This window comes from Emydura macquarii, unplaced genomic scaffold (genome assembly GCF_026122565.2).
Source record: "Emydura macquarii macquarii isolate MOO-44397 ecotype Brisbane River unplaced genomic scaffold, CSIRO-AGI_Emac_v2 contig_1043, whole genome shotgun sequence".
NCBI lineage: Eukaryota > Metazoa > Chordata > Testudines > Chelidae > Emydura > Emydura macquarii.
This window is the reverse complement of record NW_027131180.1, coordinates 17,464,854-17,488,403: the sequence shown is the minus strand read 5'-3', so window position 1 is coordinate 17,488,403 and position 23,550 is coordinate 17,464,854. Positions and strand designations below refer to the sequence as shown.

Here is a 23,550-nt window from a genome sequence, read left to right as displayed (position 1 = left end):
CCCAGTGGGCCAGAAGCTGGAACTGGACAATAATAAGAGCCGCCCAATGAGTCGAGGCCGCTGTTGGGAGACCCCGACCCTCCACCTGCCCTGGGCAGTGCACCCCAGGGGGTGGGGACACAGACAGGGGCTGCTCCTGAACATCCCGGCCCCCTGCCCAGGGCAGGAGGAGGGTCTGGGGTTCCCCACAGCAGCCTGGGCTCCCTGTCAGCTCTTACCACAGCCCAGATCCAGTTTTTGGCCTGGCCAGGGGGCTGGGCTCCTGCATGTGTCTCATTCTTGCATTTTGAAAAGGTGCCCACCCTTTCGTACTATGCAGCCTTTTAGTATCCTAACATGGAGAGGAAAAAATACAAAAAAAAAAACCAAATAAAAAAAAAACCAAAAAACAAAAAAAACCCACAACCCAAAAACACACCCAACCATCTTTTCAGACTGATTACAGGTGAGCCAAGAATTTGGGATTCAATAAACATATGCAATGGAGAACTTTAGACTTTATGCTTAAATAAATAAATATTTGGAGATGACCTCCAAGCATTTAACAGATATGCAGAGCTTGCTTTGAACAGCCATGTGTAGTCCTTTATGTTAGTGTCCAAGCACCAGTAAGCCACTATATTGCAATCTAGATCTCGGCGAGAAGCACCCAAGAAGTAGGCCACCCAAAGGTTTAGCCACTAGTGAGATGTTTAAACCTTGCTTAAAATCTGAGGCCACATCTACAGTCAAAATGCTTTGCAAGCACGGGGCTACTAGTGTAGTCACAATTTATACTGGAAAAACTGCGCTTTTGCCAGCATAGCTTATTCCACCACCCTTCAGCTAGACAATCTCTACTGGTAAAAGCACAGTTTGGTGGTATAATTGCATCTACACTAGGGGCTTTTGCTGGCACAGCTATGTTGGTCAGGAATCACATCTCTTCATACCCCTGACCAAAACAGCTCTGCTGGCAGAAGTCTGTAGGGTAGATCTGGACGGACTTACCTAAAAACATGTTTATTATAGCTCTGACCCTCCCACCCCACCAGTCAGGTGGTTTGTTTTGTTTTCTTTAATCTGACAATTGTTAAATGTTGCAAACAAAATCAAAGCCTGACTCTTGTAGTTCAAATGATTTTCAGAGGAGATGTACAATCACAACCATTCTTGAAGTTATTGGGAGCAAATAGTGTTCCACACCTGAAGCATATACAGAGCTGGCTCAGTGCACCACTCCTATTAGCAGCATACATACAAAGACCTTCTTGGGTCAGGAAGAGCAAGGAGCTATGCATGACTTGCCTTTTAAAATACTTTGTACTACAATTATTGATTTGCCATTTCAGAGTTGGGTTCATTCCAAGGTAAAGCAATTCAAAAGGTGCTGACAGACTAGATTCCTAGAACAAGCTGTTTATCAATGGGGGGTGGGAGGGAAGGTCACCCCTTTGATACAAGATACACCTGATCACCACAACCACCACCAAACCAGTGGGCTAAATCCTGCACCTTTGAAGATAAGAGTTTTGCCACCAACTTCAACAGGGTGAGGCTCAAAACTAGAAAACAAGCCCTGAGCTCAAATTCCAGACATCAGGAAAGCCCTCATTCTTAGCAGAGTGGCTGATGGCACTAGAAAATCCACCTCAAATGGCCATTATTTTGCTGATGAGTGAGAAACTGAGCCCAAGAAGAATTTCTGAACACTGAGCTCACAAAACACTCTGAGTGACCGTTATGATGAGCGTAGTTAGCTAGGGGAGGTCCACTTGTTACAGTATCAACCCCCAGCAAACCAATGGGGAAAAAAACAAACAAACAAAAACAAAGCACCTCCAGGAATTCATCCCTGCAAGTTCCAGTTCGAGGCCTGCTATCATGGACTAGATTCAGACATGCATAGAGAAGCCAAGCAGCAGGGCCCCAGATGGAATAAGGCAGCCAAGTGGGGGCTGTGAAAGATCTTGGAACATGCACCAATGACTTAGAGGTCATCCCCTAGAGGCCACATCCCATTTCCCTCCCTGTTTACTACTGCCTTATCTCCCATCACAGGAGGGAGCTATTTGATAGAAGCCTAAAGGCCATAGTGCTTTCTGCTAAACTTTGACCCTCCTGCTACTTTTCTCAATTGATCTAACCCTAGATCTGCTACTCTGTCTCTTCTTCAGAGGGAGACCTGATAGCCTGTACCTAGCCAATGGTGGAACATTTCAGAATGCAGGGGGGAAGGAAATGATTACTAACTAAACCCAAAAAGCAAGTTTCACGTAGTACAAATCAAGCTTACAAGTACTTTTCAACCCTCTGGGCACAGTTTTGCTCTCCCATACCTGTACAACTCCCTTTGAAATAAACATGAGTTATGCCAAGATATCAGACAGAAGTGAGACCTAAATATTATCTCAAAAGGCACTACCCAAGGCATACCTTCACATGATAATGAGCATCAAGCAGAATGTTTGCAGGCTTGAGGTCCAGATGGAGCAGTGGTGGGGACATGCAGTGCAGGAAGTTCATACCCACAGCTGTCTCATGGATGATTCGGAAGCGTAGCTCCCATGGCAATGGTTCTGAGGCCAGGAGCTTTTCCAGTGATCCTGTCTCCATATATTCCATGACCAAGCCAACAGGTTCTTTACAGATGCCATAAACAGGAAGAATGTAACGAAACTTTGCCATTTCCATCTTCTTGGCTTCTTCCAATAGCTCCAGGCGCTCCCTAGATGAAAGGGAACATATTATAAAAGGTCCAGTGGTCATTCACAACACACACACACACACACACACACACAAAGTTACTTTGTTCTGACAAAGGCCTTTGTGCATTAGCTCACAGTATGGAATAACGCATTTAATAATCCCTACTTAGCTGAGCTTCAGATGACGTCCAACATCCACAGTTAGTGTTAAGTCTATTTGTCCACTACATACATGCACAGTTCTTGCTTTTAACAGAGCAAATGTAATGCTTGGATTTACCATAGACTTAACTCTCTTGGCTATTAAAATCATTAGCTTTTTGTTAACCATAAGACAAGCTAATTTCTAATTGTGATAGGACAGTATTGCTCAGATTGTCTTGGTACACATAGGTAACTACAGCTAGTATTAGGTCTCAGGACAAAAGCCTCAAACTGGTTCCTTAGGGAGGAGAGTTTTTCCAATTAAATGGATATCATGAACGTCCCCTTTTCCAACATGGATTAAGTTCAGTCTGTTGCTATAGTCCCCCTGCTCTAGCCAGCACTAAAAATGCTGATCTTCATTTTAAGTTAGCAAGCCCAGCTGGGGTAAGTATCTAATGCATCCAAACTTGTCACAACACTGGGCAACAGAAGTAATGCACACCCATGGATTATTTACAAGTCACGTGTAGTCTGACCCTGAGAGACACTCCTATTAAAGTCAATGAGAGTTGAGGTCATTCACTAGCTCCCATTCAAGACCCTGCACTGCAAGCAATAAGGCAGAAGACTTGGTGCTGATTTCACAATCTAGTCATTCATATATTTGTGTTTACCTAAAGTCAGTGACCAAATCTGACAATACAAGGGTCCCCTTTCTAAGTTTTATATGAGAGAGAGAAGCAGAATTAGAGAGAGTCACCTGTGAGAGAGGAACAGAACACAAAATTAATGAGATTAGAACATACTGTGCTCGCGGGTAACAATAAAACCAGGTTGCTTCTGTTTCCCAAGCAACAAAACAAAGAGGTATAAAAGTCAGTAATACTGAAGCTCATTCCATGCAAACCCTTGTAACAGACAACGAGCTATCCAAGTTGGAGGATTTTAGCTAGTGTGACCAGATAGCAAGTGAGAAAAATAGGACAGGGGATGGAGGGTAATAGGCACCTATATAAGAAAAAGCCCCAAATATCAGGACTGTCCCTAAAAAACTCAGGACATCTGCTCACCTAATTTTAGCTGCACTAAGGGGTGAAAGTTTGAATGCAGCAATTTCTAAATGAAACATCTTATGTAGTTAAAACCTTTGTGAAGTATTTTAGAAGAGTCATGAAAAAACCAAACATGCAAGAAGAGATAAAACTTCTGCATTTTGGTTTTTCAGCATGGCAGATTTGAAGCACTAATTTTCCCTTCAAATGCAATGAAAATGTGGACTTACTCATAAAAAACTGTTTAAAAACCACAAGTGTTCACCAAAAACGTTAAAATGCATACCTTTTCTCTCACTTCTACTAATTCCTGTGTGGTTCGTCACTTCAGTCAATTAGAGCCAACCATTCTGAGAAATGCTACGGGTGAGACCCCGAGCTGGTGCAGCTCAGCAAAGCTCTGTTGACTTGAAACGAACAATACCAGTTCACATGATCCAAGGATTCGGTCCTAAACGTGCTGCATCTTTTATGAAGCTGTTATATAGAAAGCCAGGTTCTAGCACATTTGATTTAGCTACTATTCAGTATTTACCCACTGATTTTATGAATCAACTTCATAACAAAAAAAATTAAAGAGGTGGTGTTTTAAGTAGCTCTCCAACATATCACAGCCTGAGCATTTGCCTAAGTGAGCCATCCGATGACACTCTTTGTCCAACTTTCTCAGTGCAAATCGGGGCTCCAGATCACAATTGAAAGCCGGGTTACACGGCTCTCAGACTGCACGACCCAAGCTAGATAAACATTAGCTACAAAATTAAATATCAACAATGCTTCTGATTAACAGATTCCAGCCATCAACAGCCATACTAAGCCTCAAGCTCTAGCACTTTTCAACTGAAGATCTTAACATTTTATCTTGAACTCTTTCTCCATGCTCTGGGGCAGGAAAAAATTCCATTGGGTCGTTCATGTGAAATGTAAGTGAATCAACATTAGTCATTAAAATTAAAAATGCAACTGCTAACTAAAAATTCTGTCTAGCAGAAGTAACAATCTGGTGCAGTACTGCTGAGTGATGAGTGACTCACAGTTAGCAGGAAGAAGCAACTAACCGAATAGACAAGTTTTTAGACCTTGAATCCTACCTTATTTTTTTAAGAGGGAGAAAAAAAGGTTTTTTGGAGAAGGAAGGAAAAGCAGGAGTGTGGGGAGGGGAAAGGAAACCTCTCCTCTCTTATCCATGTTGGCTCTTGTTGCTGCCTACAGCAATTTTCCTTTGAAATAATTGCCTTTGTAGACAAGCACCAAGGCTGCTCTTTGGCATGCCAGATAGGGAGCTCCCATGAACAGAACAGCCAACTCCTTGCCCTCAAGCCATATACATAGCCAGCATAATTCATCAGGCTTCAGCTATCTTTGGAGCCTCATTGTAAGATCTGTCTGAACACTGCAAGGTGGAATTAGCAAGAATCCAGCAGCTACTTAACCCTGTAAAATGGAGCCACTGACTTAGACACATTCACAAATACGGGGTTTCTTGGTTACAAAAGGGGTCTGAAGTTTTAGCAAGATCAAAGATTGCTGCCTTGGAGGGGAGGTGGAAGACAGAATCTCCCTGAATAGGTCATGCTCCAATGTTTTTTTTGTTTGTTTTTTACAGTGACTAATGATTTTGGGTGCCCAATTTGAGAAGTTCTAAAGCAGTGATAGTCAATTTTTTTTTTTTTTTTTTTTTTGCCAAGGTCCAAATTTCTTAGTCAAAGTTTAGTCTAGGTCCAGACTCCAGAGAAACATTTTTCACACAAGATGATTTTGCGGTTCAGTCAAAAGCGTCTGGCAATCCACATTTAGCCCGTGGTCAGCCTATTGACTATCCCTGCCCTAAAGGATTTTCAGAGGCCAACTGCTCAGCATTTTTGGAAAATAAAGTGCCTAAAAAGGTATCTCCATGCACTCAAAAATCAATAGTCAGTTTGAAAATCTTGGATAGTGTTTATAGTTAGTCTATTGACCCCAACAAGTTATTTTCAATAACAGTAGTCAAAATGCGAGATCTTTAGCTAGTCCTCCTTTCTGCAAGTGCAAAATTTGACAGGCATTCAAAATACCATCTTCGGAGTTCTTAATGTGCCTATCACCTGGATATCTAGGTGCTAATACTATCACACTGTATACATAACTGGAGTTAAAATTTTTACACAGATCAAGGGTTTGTTTTCTTATACATGCTCTTAGTTATTCAACTAGACATTCAGTAGAAGTTATTCTCCGCTGTCACCAGCAACAACACTTTTAAATGCATCTATGTGAAAAACCAGAAGGTTAGAATATCTATTCTGATTTATTTATTCAAAGGGCACAAGACTATTCCCAATGTATTGCTCCATCAGCTACAATGTTCTACATTACAACCTGAGAGATCAATCATTATCCTACCCTAATGATCTTCTCAGTGTTGTGTATTGCTTTATCTCACCACATGCTGGGCACTAGTGGAATGGAATAAGAAATGAGCTTCTATCTAGCATATGACTCACATAATTCCAGTTAACATATATATCATAGTACTGCTCAAAATTGTATGTTTTTATTAAGCATTCTGTTACTATGACTACCCCAGCAGAATGCACTGTTTCAGGAGAGTATACTAGCAGATGGGCTAGCTTCAGCTAATTAGATAAATATACATACTATTTAAAGGGTTACTTCAACAACTTGGACTTTTGACATACCTAAAAAGGTTGTTTCTGATTTGCCTAAAGGTCTTTTTTCAAGATATCAATTAAAGAGATCAACTCTGATATCACTTCATTCTTTGAATTTTACTTTTTTTACAACCCAGTCCAAAAGGAATGAGGCTGTGTCAAATGCCTCCTCTATCACAATACAGACCCTCCCTCAGAAACCCAGGAGACAGACTCAGGTGTTAATTGACATATGCCAAGCACAAGGCTGATCAAACACAGAAGTGATCTTCAGTGATTTGAAGCAACTTGATAACCCATTGTTCTGTTCTGTAAGTCCCCCTCCCAGTCTTCTTATAAAGACAACCTTGATTAATTCCCTTGTATTGTAGTCAGAATGAAGGCCACTTGAGAACATCTATATTGGCATGTATCTTCTTTTTTATGCCCTAAGGATTGTACTCTGTGAAGACAAATACAATTTTAAATTGACAAAGTAATCCTTGCAGTTATGCATTTCCTGAGAGGAGTCTAAAAAAAGTTAACTATTACTCCAGACACAGATAGGGATCCCGAGGGAAGTCAAACAATCAAGAGGATTAATCTCTGGACAATCTATGTGAGCAAAACAGCCGGAAAGCTCACCGGCAAGGAGAGACCCATTGCCAAAGAACTCCGCCCCGCAACTTTCTAGCAAGGAATACAAGTAATATCGGAACAAACTCATGGCTGAGCAGTGACCCAGGAACAGGACAATTACCTAGCAGCTTGTCAAGTCTGGATTTTACATACTAATCCTTTCAACTGTGTCATGCCACAGTACTCAATTCTGACATAGCTGTCTTCTGCTGTTTCGTTTAAAGCGTCGCTGCCAATTTTCAGCAGCACAATGTTTTGAAAGACACTTATGGAGGAATATATGGTATTATTAACATCATATTGACCCTCAAAACAGAATGTGGGCAAGGTAGATAATCCAATGTTTTTATTGGGCTACCACATATTTGCAGTCCAAAAGATTCCTTCATTCACGTTAGCATAGTTATCAATCCCATCTGCACTGCCAGACTCAAACACTCTTCCGGCTTTGTAATTAAATCCCCCAATTTAGTGGCTGTTAAAGATGGAAAATTGAACCTTTTATAGGCAGTGCAAAAACACTAGCGACATTTAGGTTCTTTCCAACTCTTCTCAAGGAGTGCTACATGAATATTAAACTTCTACCCACACATTCAGAGATTGACAGAATGGAACTTTGCTCGCCTTTACATCCAAAAATAACAATAAAGCATCCTTTACCAGTATTATGCTTCCTGGTACTATGAGCCCAGGTCCCACTGCGGATGTGTGTTTAACCAAAAAAAGGTTTATTTTCCCCAGAAACCACCACAAAGAGTCAAGTACCAATACTTCCAGTCAAGAGTCCCTTTGCATGACACAGCTTCTAGTGGGAATGAGATACTTTCAATTATAACTACATATAAAAACTTCTGGATTTCTCCTTGCGAGTTTGTTCCTCTTTGCTTTTGATATCCCCATATAAAAGCCATTCTAGCCAGAGGGCTAATACAACTTGCTTCATCCACCACTAGTCCTTCAGCTTAGGCTGCTCTACCTCTTTCTGGAGCTCTTGCATGGGCTTCCATTGATCCTCTTCCCTCTTTATAGAAGAAAGTCAAAATAGGCCCAATTCTACCCCCAGATACATATGTATATCTCCCATTAAAGTTTCTAGGAATGTAATTTGGCTCAATATCCCCAAGGTAACTTGGCTTTAAAGGAAAAATTCTCTTGGCTGGGCACTCTGTCCTCATTAAACCCCACGTAGCTCAAGAGAATTACCAACCAAGTGCTACCACCAGAATTTGTCTACAGAAATGCAGCAAAGACAGAGATGTTCCTAAGAAGACCACCACGTTTCATTACTACAGAACCACTATTTTAATTTGGTACCAAGCCAGTTAAAATAATTCTATATTAATCATTCTATATTTCAGACATTTCCCGGAGCTTTTCCAAGTTTGTTATATTTAAGATTCCAAGAAGAGGACTAGACCAGTTATTCACAGCTGTTAATCCCTAGATTACTCAGACTAGTTTGAACTAGCCTAAAATCGGTAACTGAAGAGTTAGTATTATATTGTGTTGTCTCCCCCAAATCTCAACACCAAATTTTTGAGCAGTACAACTGCTTAGAAAAGCATCTGAAGGAAATCCATTAATTTACTGACAATGTTATGTCTACAAACTACTGAAGGAGATTTGGTGGCATGCTGTGAGATTCCTAGGGACAGGCAAATTAAATGCAACTTTTAAAAACAAATTAAGCTTCCAAAACCTAAGGCCGCCATAAACATTTCTACAATTTATTGAAGAAAACTTGCATTGTAGGTTGAGGTTTTAAAAAACACTTTCCTCTGCAATGTTTTATATTATTTTAGCACCCAGGAGCCTTAGTCATGGACCAGAGGCCCAGTGTGGTAGGCACTTTACAAACAAATGACACTGCCTGCCCTAATGGGCTTACAATTCAAGCAGAAGAGCTTGACTTCATGTACACTAGCTCAGCTGTACCAGTGGAGCTGCAGTGCTTCAGTGAAGACAGTCCTCCACTACGGGAGAGCTTCTCCCATTGCCGTAGCTAATCCACCTCCCTGAGAGGCGGTTGTCAATGGGAGAAGTTCTCCCATTGCCGTAGCTAATCCACCTCCCTGAGAGGCGGTAGCTATGTCAATGGGAGAAGTTCTCCCATTGCCATAGCTAATCCACCTCCCTGAGAGGCGGTAGCTATGTCAATGGGAGAAGTTCTCCCATCGACATAGCACTGTCTGCACAGGGAGTTAGGTCAGTATAAATGAGTCGCTCGGGGTGTGGATTTTTCACACCCCGAGCAATGTAGTTATACCGATTTAGGTCTGTCGTGTAGACCTGGCCTAAGTGACAACATACAATTAGATAGCCAGACAAATGGGAGAGGGAGAACAAGAAAACAATGAGGCCGTATTGGTCAGCATGATAGGCTGTGATCTCGGCACACCAACAGCCTAACTGTTCGGTTTTTTTGTAGGCATCACAGCAAAATGTTGGAACACTGCAGCACTGATAACCTGCAAATGAAACTGACTTCATTTATTTTCACTTCATAATATGCAAAGAAACAGTGAGAAACAAAAATGAATATCCAGTGAAATAATCTAAAAAGATCTTAACAGTAATGGCGGAGATTTTAAAATCTGACTATGAAACACATCAGCTTTGAAAGTCTCAACCAATATACACACAACTTTTGTTTACAACATATTTTACAAGTTCAGAGGGTCTCTAATCATTTAACTACTTTGAAATCACTGGATGAAAGATATTTGCCAATTGTAAAGTGTAGTATTCAATATGAAGACCTACTTCGTGAAAACTCATACAAAGTTAAGTAGTTATATCCCTATATCAAACCAATTTTTTTTATTGTTTCAGATTCTAAAATCTAATATTGGAAGACTGCTTCTCTCCAAAATTCCTGAGTGCCTGGGGAGAATAAAAGCAGCAGAAGGTTGAGTAAAAGAAAGTGACAACCCTTTAGCCTAATCAAATATTGAAAACAAAAGAGGTCTAGCAAATTTGCTAATTCTAAAGAGTTGTTTTAACTTCAATTGAACACAAACAATAGAAGCCTAAGCAATTGTTTGAGTACACCTAATGAAGAGTCAAGTCAGAAATTTACCCTTTAAGTTGTAAGTAAGTTTTTTGGTGCTATCTTTTATTCAATCTGCAACTTTTGGGCCTTTTTCTATTTTATTCTTATTCTGACCCAACACAATTACCACATCTAGATCATTACCTTTCCCTATTTTATAGGATCCTCCAATTCATCTACACTGTTGAAACAAAAATTAAAATCTACTGTACAGACTGCAAAACAAACTGTAGGGTTTTTTGAAGGTTCAGGGGACACGGACATGCACACTAGCCACAATGGGAAACTACAGCTCTGTAACTATGTCTCCAGAGGTAGATAACCTTGTAGTGCAGAGGCCTATAAACATTTTCAATCCTGGGACCAGCTAATCCCCGACCATGCTAGGAATCATTGCAAGGAAACCACATGGTGGGGAGAGCATGGGCATTCACCCAACACAGAGTTACCCACTTCTTGTCCCCTCTGTCCAGGCCGATCCTGAGCCTACAGTCTTCTGCAGTTCCTAGGAAGGGAGAAACGGTGCTATGGAGGTGGCTGACTACCATTCTCAAGAGAGGAGAGTTCCTTGCATGGAGGGTTGACACCATACATGGATCATGGGGGCACAATCTGGCCCATGGTTATGGCCTAAAACAGTTGTAACCCTCCACCTCCACCTAAGTGTCCTATGCCATGTTACACCCTTATCTACAGATGAACCACTTTTACTGAACCAATTTGTTCCCCAGTGAGGGCATGAAACAGCCATGACAAAAGGAAACAAAATGGTACACAAGAGACAGCTGACCCTACCTGGAAGATGGGGGTCTGTCTTCTCTTGCCAAGGAATATACTGTCCTCTTTCCTCTTTCTCAAGGGAGGTGGCCCGCTAAACACAGGCCCCATTCCTGCAGACTTGTGCTTACCAGTAGCCCCAGTGAAGTCAAGCCTCATTAAGCAGAATTAATGCTTAACAGCAGCTCTCAGAAGTGGCTGTAGTAGCACAGTGCACAGCTATAACAAAACAGCACCTGAGGTCCCATCTGGACTGGGAAGTCAACAATGCAAAGGGACTGGGTTACAACACAGTAATCACCTTACCCACTTAAAACATGGTTTTGGTCTTGAATCTGGATGGGAACAGATTCCACAGTAACCATGCCCCTATCCTACCCTACCCATGTTGCAATCAAGTCCCGCAACACAGTGGGTTTTACTGGTAATCGGGTCTTAAGAAGCTCCACCTCACGTCCTGAGTTCTCCTTCATTTGCATTTTGAATGGAAAGTGCCAGGGAGAGCACTTCTTTTGACCTCTTGAGCAGCAGCAGGTGGAGTATATTAGCAGCACAAGCCAGTACATGCCTGATTAAGGCAGGGCAGAATCCTTTGGAAATGGCTCCCAGTTAATGGATGAGAGACATACTGAAGTTGAGCTAACAATGTTTCCAGCCTGCCTCAAGTAGCTAAGCAGCATAGCCAGGGCTTGAAGGAGGGCCAGCCCAGAATGCAGTAGCACAGTACGCAACAGACAAACACTGTTGGCCTGGCTCTCATTTAAGTATGACAAAGGACACATATACACAGAGCAAGTTTAGCAATTGGGGGTATGTCTCCACTGTGTTTAATCACAGCCGAGACAGACACTGTTGGCACACTAGGTTATAATATAGGCCCCTGTCCTATTTGTTGGCCACACTAACTATATTCGAAGAAAGTTTTTAAAAAGTAAGCGTTCTGGCCCATAGCTCTGGCCTAAATCACTTTTCATTTACAGCGGTAGGGAAAAGAGTGTGATTATCAAGTCTGGCCACAGCAGCATTTAAATTGTGCTTAAACAGAAGTATGGTTATTTATCCTGGGTAGCCTGGGTAAAAAATTTAAGCTTTTGAGCCTTCCCCCCTGAATTGAACAACATTAAGAGTCAAATAGGGTCTTGTTAATTCCTCTTATTTCCACTACTAGGTTACATACTGTACCTGCCAAGTCACAAATTATGCTCTCGCCCATAGCAATAATTATTATATACAGGAGAAGAGTCCTTGATATTTATTATAATAAGCCTGAAGCATGCAACAGAGGAATTCTGTAATGAAGCCAGCCTCACGCAGGAGGGGGACAGCTCTCAGACCTATTGAAATGGGTCTTCAGGTTTAAAGGTCCAATCTGCATCCCATACTCTGAAGTCAAAGTGACTGATTTCTCCCACTGGGTGTTCACCCAAGTTGGGAGCTCACGACTGGATCATCTTTAACGTACAAAGGGTATAGCGTGCAAGCATTCCGCACAGACCACTACTTTCCCAGTCACATGCTTCAAATGCCTGTGCAAAAAGGGACAGTTCATGTCAAAGCATGTCAAAGGCTGAATCTCAGGGTGAACATCACCAGTCTAGATCAGTCAGTTTCCCCAATCTACAGCCACACAATAGCTCTTGTTTCAAGGAGACTCATCCCACAACGGTCTTTACTTCTGATAAACACACTCAAACCTTAGCAATAGTGACCAAGAGATCCAACTAAGAATTACTAAATAGCAATATTGTCAACTCTTGATTTTAATGACATCTCATCATTTGTTTTTTCTTAAAGTCCCAGCCCTGCAGTTGTGATTATAGGAGAATCTCAGCTTTCATTAAAAAAAGTTGAGACCTCATGGTTATGGAGAAAAGCTTGAAAACATGACAGGAGTATAATTTAAGGGCTCCATGACCAAAACAAAACATCCCAGTTTTTCTCATCTCATGATTTTTAAGCTAATCATAGGATATGTTGGTGCCTGACTCAGGATTTCTGTCTGCTGTGGAGTTGTAGCTGTGTCAGTCCCAGGATATTAGAGAGACAATGTGGGTGAGGTAATATCTTTTATTGGACCAACTTCTGTTGGTGAGAGAGACATAGCTGTTACCCCATCCACCTTGTGGCAGGATTTCTGAACATCGGAGGGTGACAATAATGCAGCAGTTCCTAGGAAGCTTTCTGCACTACATGTTCAGCGTAATGAAGTCTTAGCAGTAAGACCCTACTGCAGCACTTCACTAGGGTAGGTTTAGAAGCAAATTTTAAAACCTACACATCTTCTGCAGCAGAATGTTGTGAATAATGAACGTGAACTGCAACGATGATCTGGATTTGTGGGTCGCCATCCCCAGACATAGCTGTCCAAACAGACCTCTTTCTGAATTACACACAGCCCTCACTCCTCCCGAGCACAGACAACCCCTTCCTGCCAAAAAACCACCCCACCTCTCTCAAGTGCCCTGCTGAAGGAGAGAGAAGTACAGCACTGCATGATACCTACGCTTTTTGTTTCTAGCATCTGTAGTTGTTGCTAAAACATTTTGCTTATTAAATCAAGTTGCACTTGCCTGTTGGAGAGTATTGTTGCAATTTAACTACAGTATTTACACTCTTGCCTGACCCTATGACTTTGTAAAGCTATCACTGTAAGCATGCAGTACACTACTTACTGCACGATGCCAAGAACTTACTGCAACAAATAAGAAACCCACAGATAACAGGATGGTGTGGCATTCACTTGCAAATCACTTTGCATGGCTAATAAGACATTTCATCGGAGATCGTAAAATGGGAAGCTAGTCAGTTGGAAGAAATGAGTTCGATACCTTCAAGGACTACACTTGCACCTACAATCCCTGGCTGTTTGTGATTTTACAGTCATGTTTTGTTTTACCCCGTGGTTGTCTCTCCCCGTGGTTGTCTCTGTCCCTTCACACGCTATCAGGAGAAATTGACCAAAGACAGAGGAAACAGTGGATTGAACTATGTATGAAGGGCTTTGCAAAATGCACAGAGCAAACAACCTCAAAAGACAGAGATTAGAGGGGAAATATTTCTCTCTTTCAATCCCACCCGTTTTGGTGTTACTTCTAACAACGCAGACTTTGAAAGCTTTAGACAGAAGTGGGAATTGGAAGCTGTCGCTCCCCTTTAAAGGGAAGGAAGTAACTGCGCGCACACTTTGTTTGCAGACTCGCATGTCAAAATCTCTAACGTGCAAATGTCAGCAGCCGAGTCCGCTCGCTTTGCGTGTGTCAGTGCAGAGATGCTGCACTAATCAACTGGCTTCATTTGCTGCCACACGGAGAACAACATCTTGTAAAGCGAAGTATCAGGAGCCACTCACTCCCTTACCACCGTCAGCTTCGAGCTCCAGGTGCAACGGGCTAACCCCAAACGCACTTCCGTTTTGCAGTGCACGGGGGGAATGAAGGACATGCTCTGGAGACCACCCCCACCAACCCAGACGTTGTCCTTAAAAAGCCCTTCTGCTATTTTGCACCGTCCAACTGCCAGCCGCTGAATTGCAACGCCTGTAAGGCTGTGCTCTGCAGTCCCTACAGCACTACCAGGGACAGTGAAAGGAGCTGCATCTCTTTTTAAAGTCGCCTTTAAAAGCCCAGCAGATAAATCGGTGATTCTGTCTTGTCTGGGGCTAAGCCCTTTGCATTAGGCACCGCGAATGCTCAGGTCAATCTCTTTCCGAGAGCACGCTGCGGGGCGCTCAGCTGTCAGCTCCATTCCGATCTCACACAGCCGCCTCACCCGCACTGCTGCAGACACACACACACCAGGAGAAGCACGCACAGGACACGCGCTGTAACCGGGGCGGAGCGGGGCAGGCACTTACTTTTCGTCCACATGAAGGCTCGGGGAGCACTTGATGGCTAGCCATGTTTTCCAGTGCACATGTCGCACTTTGTAAACCTGCCCAAATCCACCCGAGCCGATCTTCTCCCAGCTAACAAATTCACCGGAATCGAAGGTTTTCAGCAGCCCCATTTCCCAGGGGGAGCTGCTTTCCTTTTCCATGGTGGCCTCGTATTCCGCCCAGGCTCGTTTCTCCAGCCTCTTGAGAATGTTACTGACAGCCTGCTTCCCTCTTCCCTCTCTCCCCGTCCCCACTGGTTTGCTGCTCTGCCGTGCCCCGTTCCCAAGCCATCCCTCCCCAGGTGACTCAGGTGTATCATTAACAGCACAGTTACATCACTTCCTGAGCTCACTGCTGGGCTATCTCTGTAATCCGAGCAGACACAACACTTCCAATCAGACAGGCAATTCCAAATCAGGGCGTAGTTACGGGCTTTCACAGGACGAAGGTTGTAAACCTGTATTATGGAGAAAGTATTTAACTAGAACAAAACAGATTTCCTTGTCTAACTTACACACAAAGTATTCAAACTTAATAAAACTTGGTTAATGTTCATTCTTTATGCTGCATGGCTCACTGCAAATCTCCTGGTCAATTTCGCTTTTTTTTTTTTATAGCCAGTTTCTAGAAGTTTCACTTGCTAGGCACTAGCACCCTGCTGTAATGTTTGGATTGCAGATATTGCAAGGAATAGCTTTCCTCCCCACCCCGCACGGATTTTATGGCCAGAAAGGATCGCTGTGGTCATCTAATCTAGCCTACTGCATAAATACAGGGGTTGCCAGCTCTGGTGATTTTATTGCCAGTCATAATACTGGTTGTTTATCTTAAAGCCCCAGTTCCCGAAGTCAGGTGGTTACATGAGAACCTCATGTTGAAAATAAGTTAGTTTAAAATATTTTAAACCTCATGGTTTAAAATCAGTTAGTTTGTAACCCTCTTGGTGCAGGAGAAAAGTTTGAAAATGTGACCCCTGAACACTCAAACCAGAAGAAAATAAAAACAATATTTTTAAATCTCCTTATTTTTAAGACAATTTCATGATTTGGGAAGTGTGACACATGATTTTTGCATCATTCAGGTTGGCAGTACTCTAACAGAGACCATAGGATGTCACCCAGGAAATTTCATTTGGCCCTTATTCTGCAAAGCCCTCCATGCTGCCACAGCTAACCAGCCATGAGCAATAATTTGTTGAATTGGGTGTTTTAACCTTTTTCAACTTGATTTAAACAAAACAAAACAAAACACAACAACAACAACAGCGCCCACCACTTTATTTCACTGGTGTTAGGTTTCATTAAAGCTTATTTTTACAAAGTGTCAATTTTGGCCAAATTTGACTTGACAATGTCAGGTGAGAATGTTTAATGTTTTAAATTGCCAAGGACAATTCAGCAGAATTATATTAGATACTTTATCGTTCTTAAGATACCTCATCCGTCATGTACCAAAACAGAACAGTTGTCCTTGGCATCTTTGTGAGTACATTTTCTATGACCAACAGTCATTTTAATAAAACTGTGGATTTGGTTCAGCTGAGTTCTGACAAAAAATAAATCTAGAAGCACATACAAATATGTAGTTTTAATCATAAGGGGACAAATCCTGAAGTCCTTGCTCATGATCTTATCCTCCAAAGACTCTGAGGAGTATCACTGACTTCAACAGGCATAAAGTTAAGCCTTCACAGAGTCTGTGGCCCCGATCCTGCAAAGGCAAATCTGATTGAAGTCAATGGAAGTTTTGCCAGAGTAGTAAAAATGGGAACCAGACAATAGCTGTATCCTTTGAGCATGGTCTAGGGGAGGGGTGCCAGGTGCCCAGTGACCCCACACTGGAGTCAATCACTCAGGCCAGGTCTACACTAAAAACTTATATTGGTATAACTACATCACTTGGGGGTGTGAAAAATCCACTCCCCCGAATGACGTAGTTATACCAATCTAACCCACAAGGTAGACAGCGCTATGTTGATGGGAGAAGGTCTCCCATTGGCGTACTCGCATCTTCACTAAAGCGCTACAGCTTTTTAAGTGTAGACCTGTCCTCAGTCAGTCTCTGGGTTTTCCTGAGGGCAGAGATAGCTCAGCTCCCCATATTTTTCTCCTAAGCACAAGAGTTGGGGTAGGAGGCAGGGCCATGCTCTATCAAGCTGGGGAGAGTGTGCTACATCCCCTGGAGCGGAGTACAGCAGAGGGCGTGTTCTCATTGTTTGCTTAGTCACAGAAGACAAAGGTCCAGATCTGCAAAGGGACTTCAGTGTTGCAACACTGAGTGGGAGGACAAGGCAGCAGCCTCCGGTATAACCTTTAGCCCAGTGTGACGCTGGGTAGAATATGAATGCTGGTTATGTAATGTCAATATTGAAAAATTACAATAATTCATATGAGATATGCCACATCAGATACCATTGGAAAGGCTATAACTCACTCAGATTGATAAAAACAACGAGAGTCCTTTGGCACTTTAAAGACTAACAAATTTAATTTCTGCAGGCATAAACTTTCGTGGGCTGTAATTCACTTCATCAGATTAAGCACATTTATACATATGTGTCTATTTTGTATTGTAAGTTCTAAATATGTATGGCATATTTGTATGTCAACTTGTGCTGTGTTTCTGGGTGACACCCCAGATAGGATGGCAGGCTGGCAGCTAAGCCTGTTTAATGGCCCATCAAGGGAACTCACAGTTACAAAGAATCCAGTGAAAGAACCCAGGGGCTGCACCTTATGAGTCACCAGGACATGTAGGAACATGCCTATGGACAGGGGACTCTGAGGCTTTTCCAGGCCATGTGCTGTGTGGCTGTGTTTGGAACAAGCCACATGGCAAAGGGACATAAAAGGCAGCTGCGCCATCCCCATCTGGTCTTACTCTTCATTCCTGCTTCCCACCTCTTGATCAACTCATCTGCAACTGAAGCTGTGAAATGAGTGAGACATATCCAAGTACTGGATGCACTCCAGAGGATCTGTACAAGCCTGCAAACGCCACAATTCTGCTGAGAGTCTGATATATATGGACTTTAATGTCACTTGTATGTATCTGATTGCTTTGACCATTTAACATCTCTCTTATTACTTGTTTCTTTCCTTTATAATAAACCTTTAGTTTTAGTTACTAAAGGATTGGCTGGTAGTGTGGCATTTTGGGTAAGGTCCAAACTTACATTGATCTGGCAATGTGGCTGACCCTTTGGGGTCAGGAGAACATTTCGGTAAAGGAAATAGAGTTTTAAATAATTTCTCTCTTTACTGGACCTCATTGCTGTCTGGGAGCCAGAGACTGAAATGCAGTAAGGGGGCTGGCTGTGTATTTTTTTTGGTTTTGCTTCTTGGTAACCAGTATGGGGAATCAGAAGCACTGTTTGCAACTGGCTGGGGAATCTAACTGCAGTGTCACCCAGCAGTGCTGGGAGAATCTGCTCTTCTTTTGCAGCCTACCCTGCCTTGGCATTTTGTAGGTGGGCTACCCTAGGACAGGACACACCCACTGGTTGGTGTATTCACTGGGGATATAGGAGATCCTGGTTCAGTTCCTCCTCCTGCTTGATAAGAAGGGCATTGAATAAGGCTCTCCCATTGTCAGCTGTGTGCCTAACCACTGGACTATAGAGTGTCACTCTGCCTCTGCCCCACTTAAAGTGGAATGGCTTCCACAAGAGAGACTGAGACCTCCCGGTTCAGAATATTCCATCGTCCAGTGGCTGGGGCACTCACCTGAGAGGTAGGGAACCCTGTTCAAATCCCTTCTCATCAGAGCGGAGTTGAACTGGTGTCTCCCACATCCGAAGTGAGTTCACTAACCACTGGGCTAATGATTATGGGTGGGAGGAAGGGGGCTTGACTCCTACCCCCAGCTATGTTGTGTGGAGTTAGGCATGCTCTGAAGCACATCTACTGGATAGAGCCCCACAAGCAAGATGAGGAACACCGGTCTTCCCCTGGTTTGAGGATTGTAGTGGGATGTAGACAGGAGATTGAGCATCTGTACTGCTGCCTCAGGCAGGCTTCCACATGTCCGAGGCAGAAATGTAGGTGACTAGAGAACTGGTACAGCAGAAATGTAGATGCCTCGGTGGCAGCCAAGCAGGAGTTTTGTGGATCGAAGTGGTGCCTAAATCTGGGCCTTAGGCGCCTAAGTGCCTTTGCAGATCTCATCCAAACTGCTTCTTAGTGCTCTCATTAAGCTTGTTCAACTCAACACCATCCCCAGGTAGGGCTGTGGCAAAAAGCTACCAATAGCCCCAACTCAAGGCCTCGGAATCCGGCTAGTGCTTGAGTTATTCTTAAAAATGTCCTGCTTTGCTTGAAGTTACAGAAGCAAAGGTCTAGTCTCCAGTGACAGTAGAGGGGAGTTACATCAGTGACTCCCCCTCCATAAGAGTAAGTGTGTGTATCTCCAGATCCAGCAGGGATTATCTTGCAACCTGATTGGCAGAGGGGCCAAATCCTGTAGTCTCTACTCAAGCAACGGTCTCAGTGAACTCACTGGGAGTATACGTGTTTTGCTGGAGCAAGGGCTAATACTGTAGGATTTGACCCAATGGGATGAAGAAGAAAAGAGGCAGTAGTTTTAATCCAAGACAAGGATTATCTGAGATAGTGGGGTGGGGAAGAAGGGAGGCAAGCCACAACCTTTGTTAATATAGATTCTCTTTATGGTGGTGCTCCGTTCTTGAAAAATATAAAGATCACGATGCAGGCAACAATCAAAGTGCAAATATCATCGAATAAAGGTGCAGTTGCCCTGAACTGTGACATAGAGACTGTGAGGCTAAAGTCACAGCATTTAAAGTTAAGCATGTGCAGGACAGGTACTTAGAGCTCTGAAGTATATTGAGCAGCATGTTTAAGTCAAGATTTATACTCCATAATGTTACTAGTGAGCGATCTGTAGGGATCCTAATTTTCCCTGATAAAAACCCCCCAAAATTCTCCAATAAACACACACAAAACCCCATGTTTTTCCACGATTAAAATGAAATGCTGAACTTTAGTTCCCCTAGACGTAACACATATAGGTATCAGTTGAACATAATGTTTTATTGATATACAGTAGAACTCCACTTATCTGAGCCTACATTATCCAGTTGAGAGCCAGAGGCCCAGCTACTCGGGGTTGACAGCCAGACCAGCAGCCGCTGTCAACCCAGGGCAGCTGGTGGTTGGGTTAATATGGAGAACAGGATAATAGGGACTTGAATAAACTGGGTGCTACCACATATGTCCCCCATGTAAAAACTAAAAGTCTCTGTAAAAATGCAAATTCCGTATTTTTCCATGTCAAATGGATTTCTGAGATCCCTAGCAATCGCATTATAAATTAGCAAGGGAAATTCTTCTACTTTATTCATTACACATTCATATTTCACTATATCCAAAAACAAAAGTGATCCAACACTATTCTCCTTCAACTGACTTATTCCCTTGGTGGTTTTATCTTTAGGGTCATAATGGACTAGTTAGGTGTACACTATTCTTTCTTCCTAAATAAAAGCCACAGTAGGCAACTTTGCCCTGGTTTCTGGGTGGGGTACAGATAATGGTGTGTGTCAAGTGAAGGTTTCAAACAAGAGCACAGAGATTCTACTTTTTGCCCCCCCACAGGAGCATTTTAGTCTTATGGCCAATTTCATACATAGAGTGTAAATATTTGCCCATCTTAAATAAGAATGATATCATTTAACAAACACTTCACATGCCATTTTGCTGATAGGAAAGGGTACCCTTACCGCCTACGTAATGCATAGGAACCGTTTGGCCTTAGGGTCCTGGAATTTTCCAGAATGCCAAACAAATGAATTCTTGGGGGCGGGACATAGGTCCACTATCTCTAAAGTAGCAGTAGAACTACCTCACTGCAGTCTGGCCATGGTTCTACGGCTCAGAAAGCCATCCCTTACAACATCCAGCAAGCTGATACCTCCAAATCGTGCCTTTCTGGTAATGGTCCTGGGAGATAGGCCAAGTGTTCCAAACAGGTTTGGATCTTTCAGGTAACCTGTTGAATTTCCATTCATTGTAAGGCGCTAGGGCATTCAGCAGACTGGTAATGAGCAGAAGCATTTTAAATCAAAGGTGCAAGAAAATCCTGGGAACTTGATTTGGGCACTTTTTGCCATCTTTAATGTTTTCCACATAAGCTTTTCTTCCAAATAAAAAAAAAAAAAAAAAAAAAAAGTTAATGAATCTATAACATTCCAGGAATGTCACTCTGAAGCCTAAAAAATGTCTGCTGAGTCAGTGTGATGTGATGGAAACTGCTAAAAGTGCAGTGGAGAGCTCTTTTTGTTCAGATCACCAGGTTGATTTGGCACTGGGTTTCACGCTGTTACCATCCAGTTAAGTTCTCAGCCATTTTGACTTTATGAATTACACCTGTGCTGTGTACAGCTCTAAGAAGGTGTGTATCTATGCAATGCCGGGAGTCCTAGGCCACTTGTTATATGAGCAGTAACTCAACCCATCACCACCCTTACTCCACAGCTAATTTGGAAGCTAGTTTCACTAGTTGCATGAGGGAGACTGCGCAGATAGTGATTTTCTTGGCCCAACAGCCACAGTTTTGCAGAACTGCCTGCACAGACAGCAATACCAGCAGCACACAAGGTAACTCAAAACATGCATAGCCCCTCACCACAGCACACATGCCTCATTTTCTACCCACACGAAACAACCAGCACACCATAGTTGCCGCCCCCCCCCAATCACTCTGAAGCCTACCCAGTATATTGAGTTCAGTGCGATACAGTGAAAGCTACTACCAACGTGCCTGAGAGCTCTTTTTATTTAGAATCCCCCAAGTTCAAATCATCACTGGGATTCATAGTCTGTTACCATTCAGGTGCTCAATTCTCAGCCATTTTGCCTGTACAAGTTACACCTGTGCGGCAGCACAAGCTTTCAGTGACTAGTTCATAAGTGAATGAGTATTTCAGCATTGTACCAGGGCGACAGCACTAGAGACAAGAGCAGTTACCCACAGAAAATGGCACAGCACAGGCAGCAGCACTGTAAACAAGCACTACCAGGGCATATCAAACAGCCATCTCGAACAACTTCTTTAAAATTCCCTCAGAAACTGCTTCAGCTCTCTTATAAACTGCTTGAAGTTCCCTACCCAGGCTAGGTGTTTCGGGTCAGCTCATTTAGCAAGCCAATGAGAGTCCAGGCCCCCTGCAGGCAGCTCTGTCACTTCCTTTTCTCTCTCATACCTCCCCCGAGGTAATGAGTACTGATTTTTTTTTTTTAATTGCTCTCTTTTTCTGATCTTTGATATACAGAAGTGTCTTTGTCAGCAAAGGAGAAATAAGATGACTGATTATCTGACTAGAATGGAGAAATAGTGAAAATGACCATACAACATGCTAAGTGCACAACATAAACAAGTTGGAGAGAAAAAGAGAAAACTGTTGTATTCACTAAGTTCCTGATCTTGCAGCCACTTATAAATGTGCTTAGTTTTAGTACTGTGATTTAAGTTAAGTACATGCCTATGTCTTTGCAGGATTGGACCCTAATTTCTTTCAGTGCTAGTCATCTCAAAGGTTACTTATAACTATAGCAGGTATAGTATTTTCACACAAGAATGTGTTTTTTCAAGCTGATGTCCCTGTAATAACTATAGGTATCAACTGAAGAAAAAACTTTATTCCTGGCGATGATGCATGAGCATAAATTTGCCAGATTGGCAACTAGACCTTGAGGTATGTTTAACTCGCACAAACAGTACTTATTCAGCACATTATCTTAGATTTCCCTGACCCAGGCAGGACTCATTTGTTGTCACACAGAAAAATGGATTTTGAAAAGTTTCTCCACTCCAGTGTATTTCTGCATCCTCCAGTTTCTCCACCTTCCCCCTCATCCAATATTTGCTGTGGCTATTGCAAGGCAATCTCACTCCCTCAGGTGTGTTCCATTGTAACTGACTTGCAACATTTCCAAGTCATGCCCTAGCACAAGATTTTGTACTGCACTTCAACCTTTTCTTTCAGGATGATTCTCCTTTAAATATTACTCATTATACATGGAATAAAACAAGCTGAAGTTTCTATGATTTGCAGCTCTGTCCTAAGCGTGGAAGAGCTGTGATGTTGTGCTGCTATATTGCATAACGACAACAGATAATGTATTAGTGTGGACTATAAGAAGATCACATAGTACCATGTTATGGACAATTTGGGCAAAATTTTCAAAAGTAGTCTCAGATTTTGGGTGCCCAACTTCCGCCTTGGGCCTGTTTTTCATACAAGCGGAGTACACACATTTCCAGCAAACACATATGCACATGCTCAGCTTTCCACATACCTAACAGTCGATTAAATTAAAGTCAGTTAAAGATTTTAAGTGGACCACTCACCCATGTGTAAAGATAAGCAAGTGCATCTTTACAGGTTCAGGGAGAGAGTTTATGGAAGCTGTCTGTGTTCAGCATCCTGAAAACTAAGGCTATGTCTACAATAGAAACCTTATCAGGGCACAGCTATATGGCTGCGTTAAGGTATCCCATGTGGCAGTTCTATGCCAACAGGAGAGAGCTCTCCTGTTGGCATAAACCACCCACAAAGAGCATCGGTAGCTATGTTGGAAGAAGAGTGCTCCCGCCGACATGGCGTTGTCCACACCACACTGCTTCTGTCGATAAAATTTATGTCGGGTTGTATTTTTTCACACCCCAACTG

The 23,550-nt window shown here is 42.7% G+C and overlaps 1 protein-coding gene across 1 annotated transcript in view; it reads right to left on the bottom strand.

Annotated features, from left to right (window-relative positions):
* Nucleotides 1-15,130, bottom strand: part of RIPK4 (receptor interacting serine/threonine kinase 4) — a 30,841-nt gene extending 15,711 nt beyond the window's left edge. Inside the window, exons 1-2 of the mRNA XM_067545212.1 lie at nt 14,838-15,130; nt 2,416-2,707 (exon numbers count right to left, since the gene is read on the bottom strand). Of these exons, the coding sequence (XP_067401313.1) occupies nt 2,416-2,707; nt 14,838-15,019 (474 nt within the window). The 5' untranslated portion in view covers nt 15,020-15,130. The remainder of the gene's footprint in view (nt 1-2,415; nt 2,708-14,837) is intronic.
* Nucleotides 15,131-23,550: the final 8,420 nt, after the last annotated feature.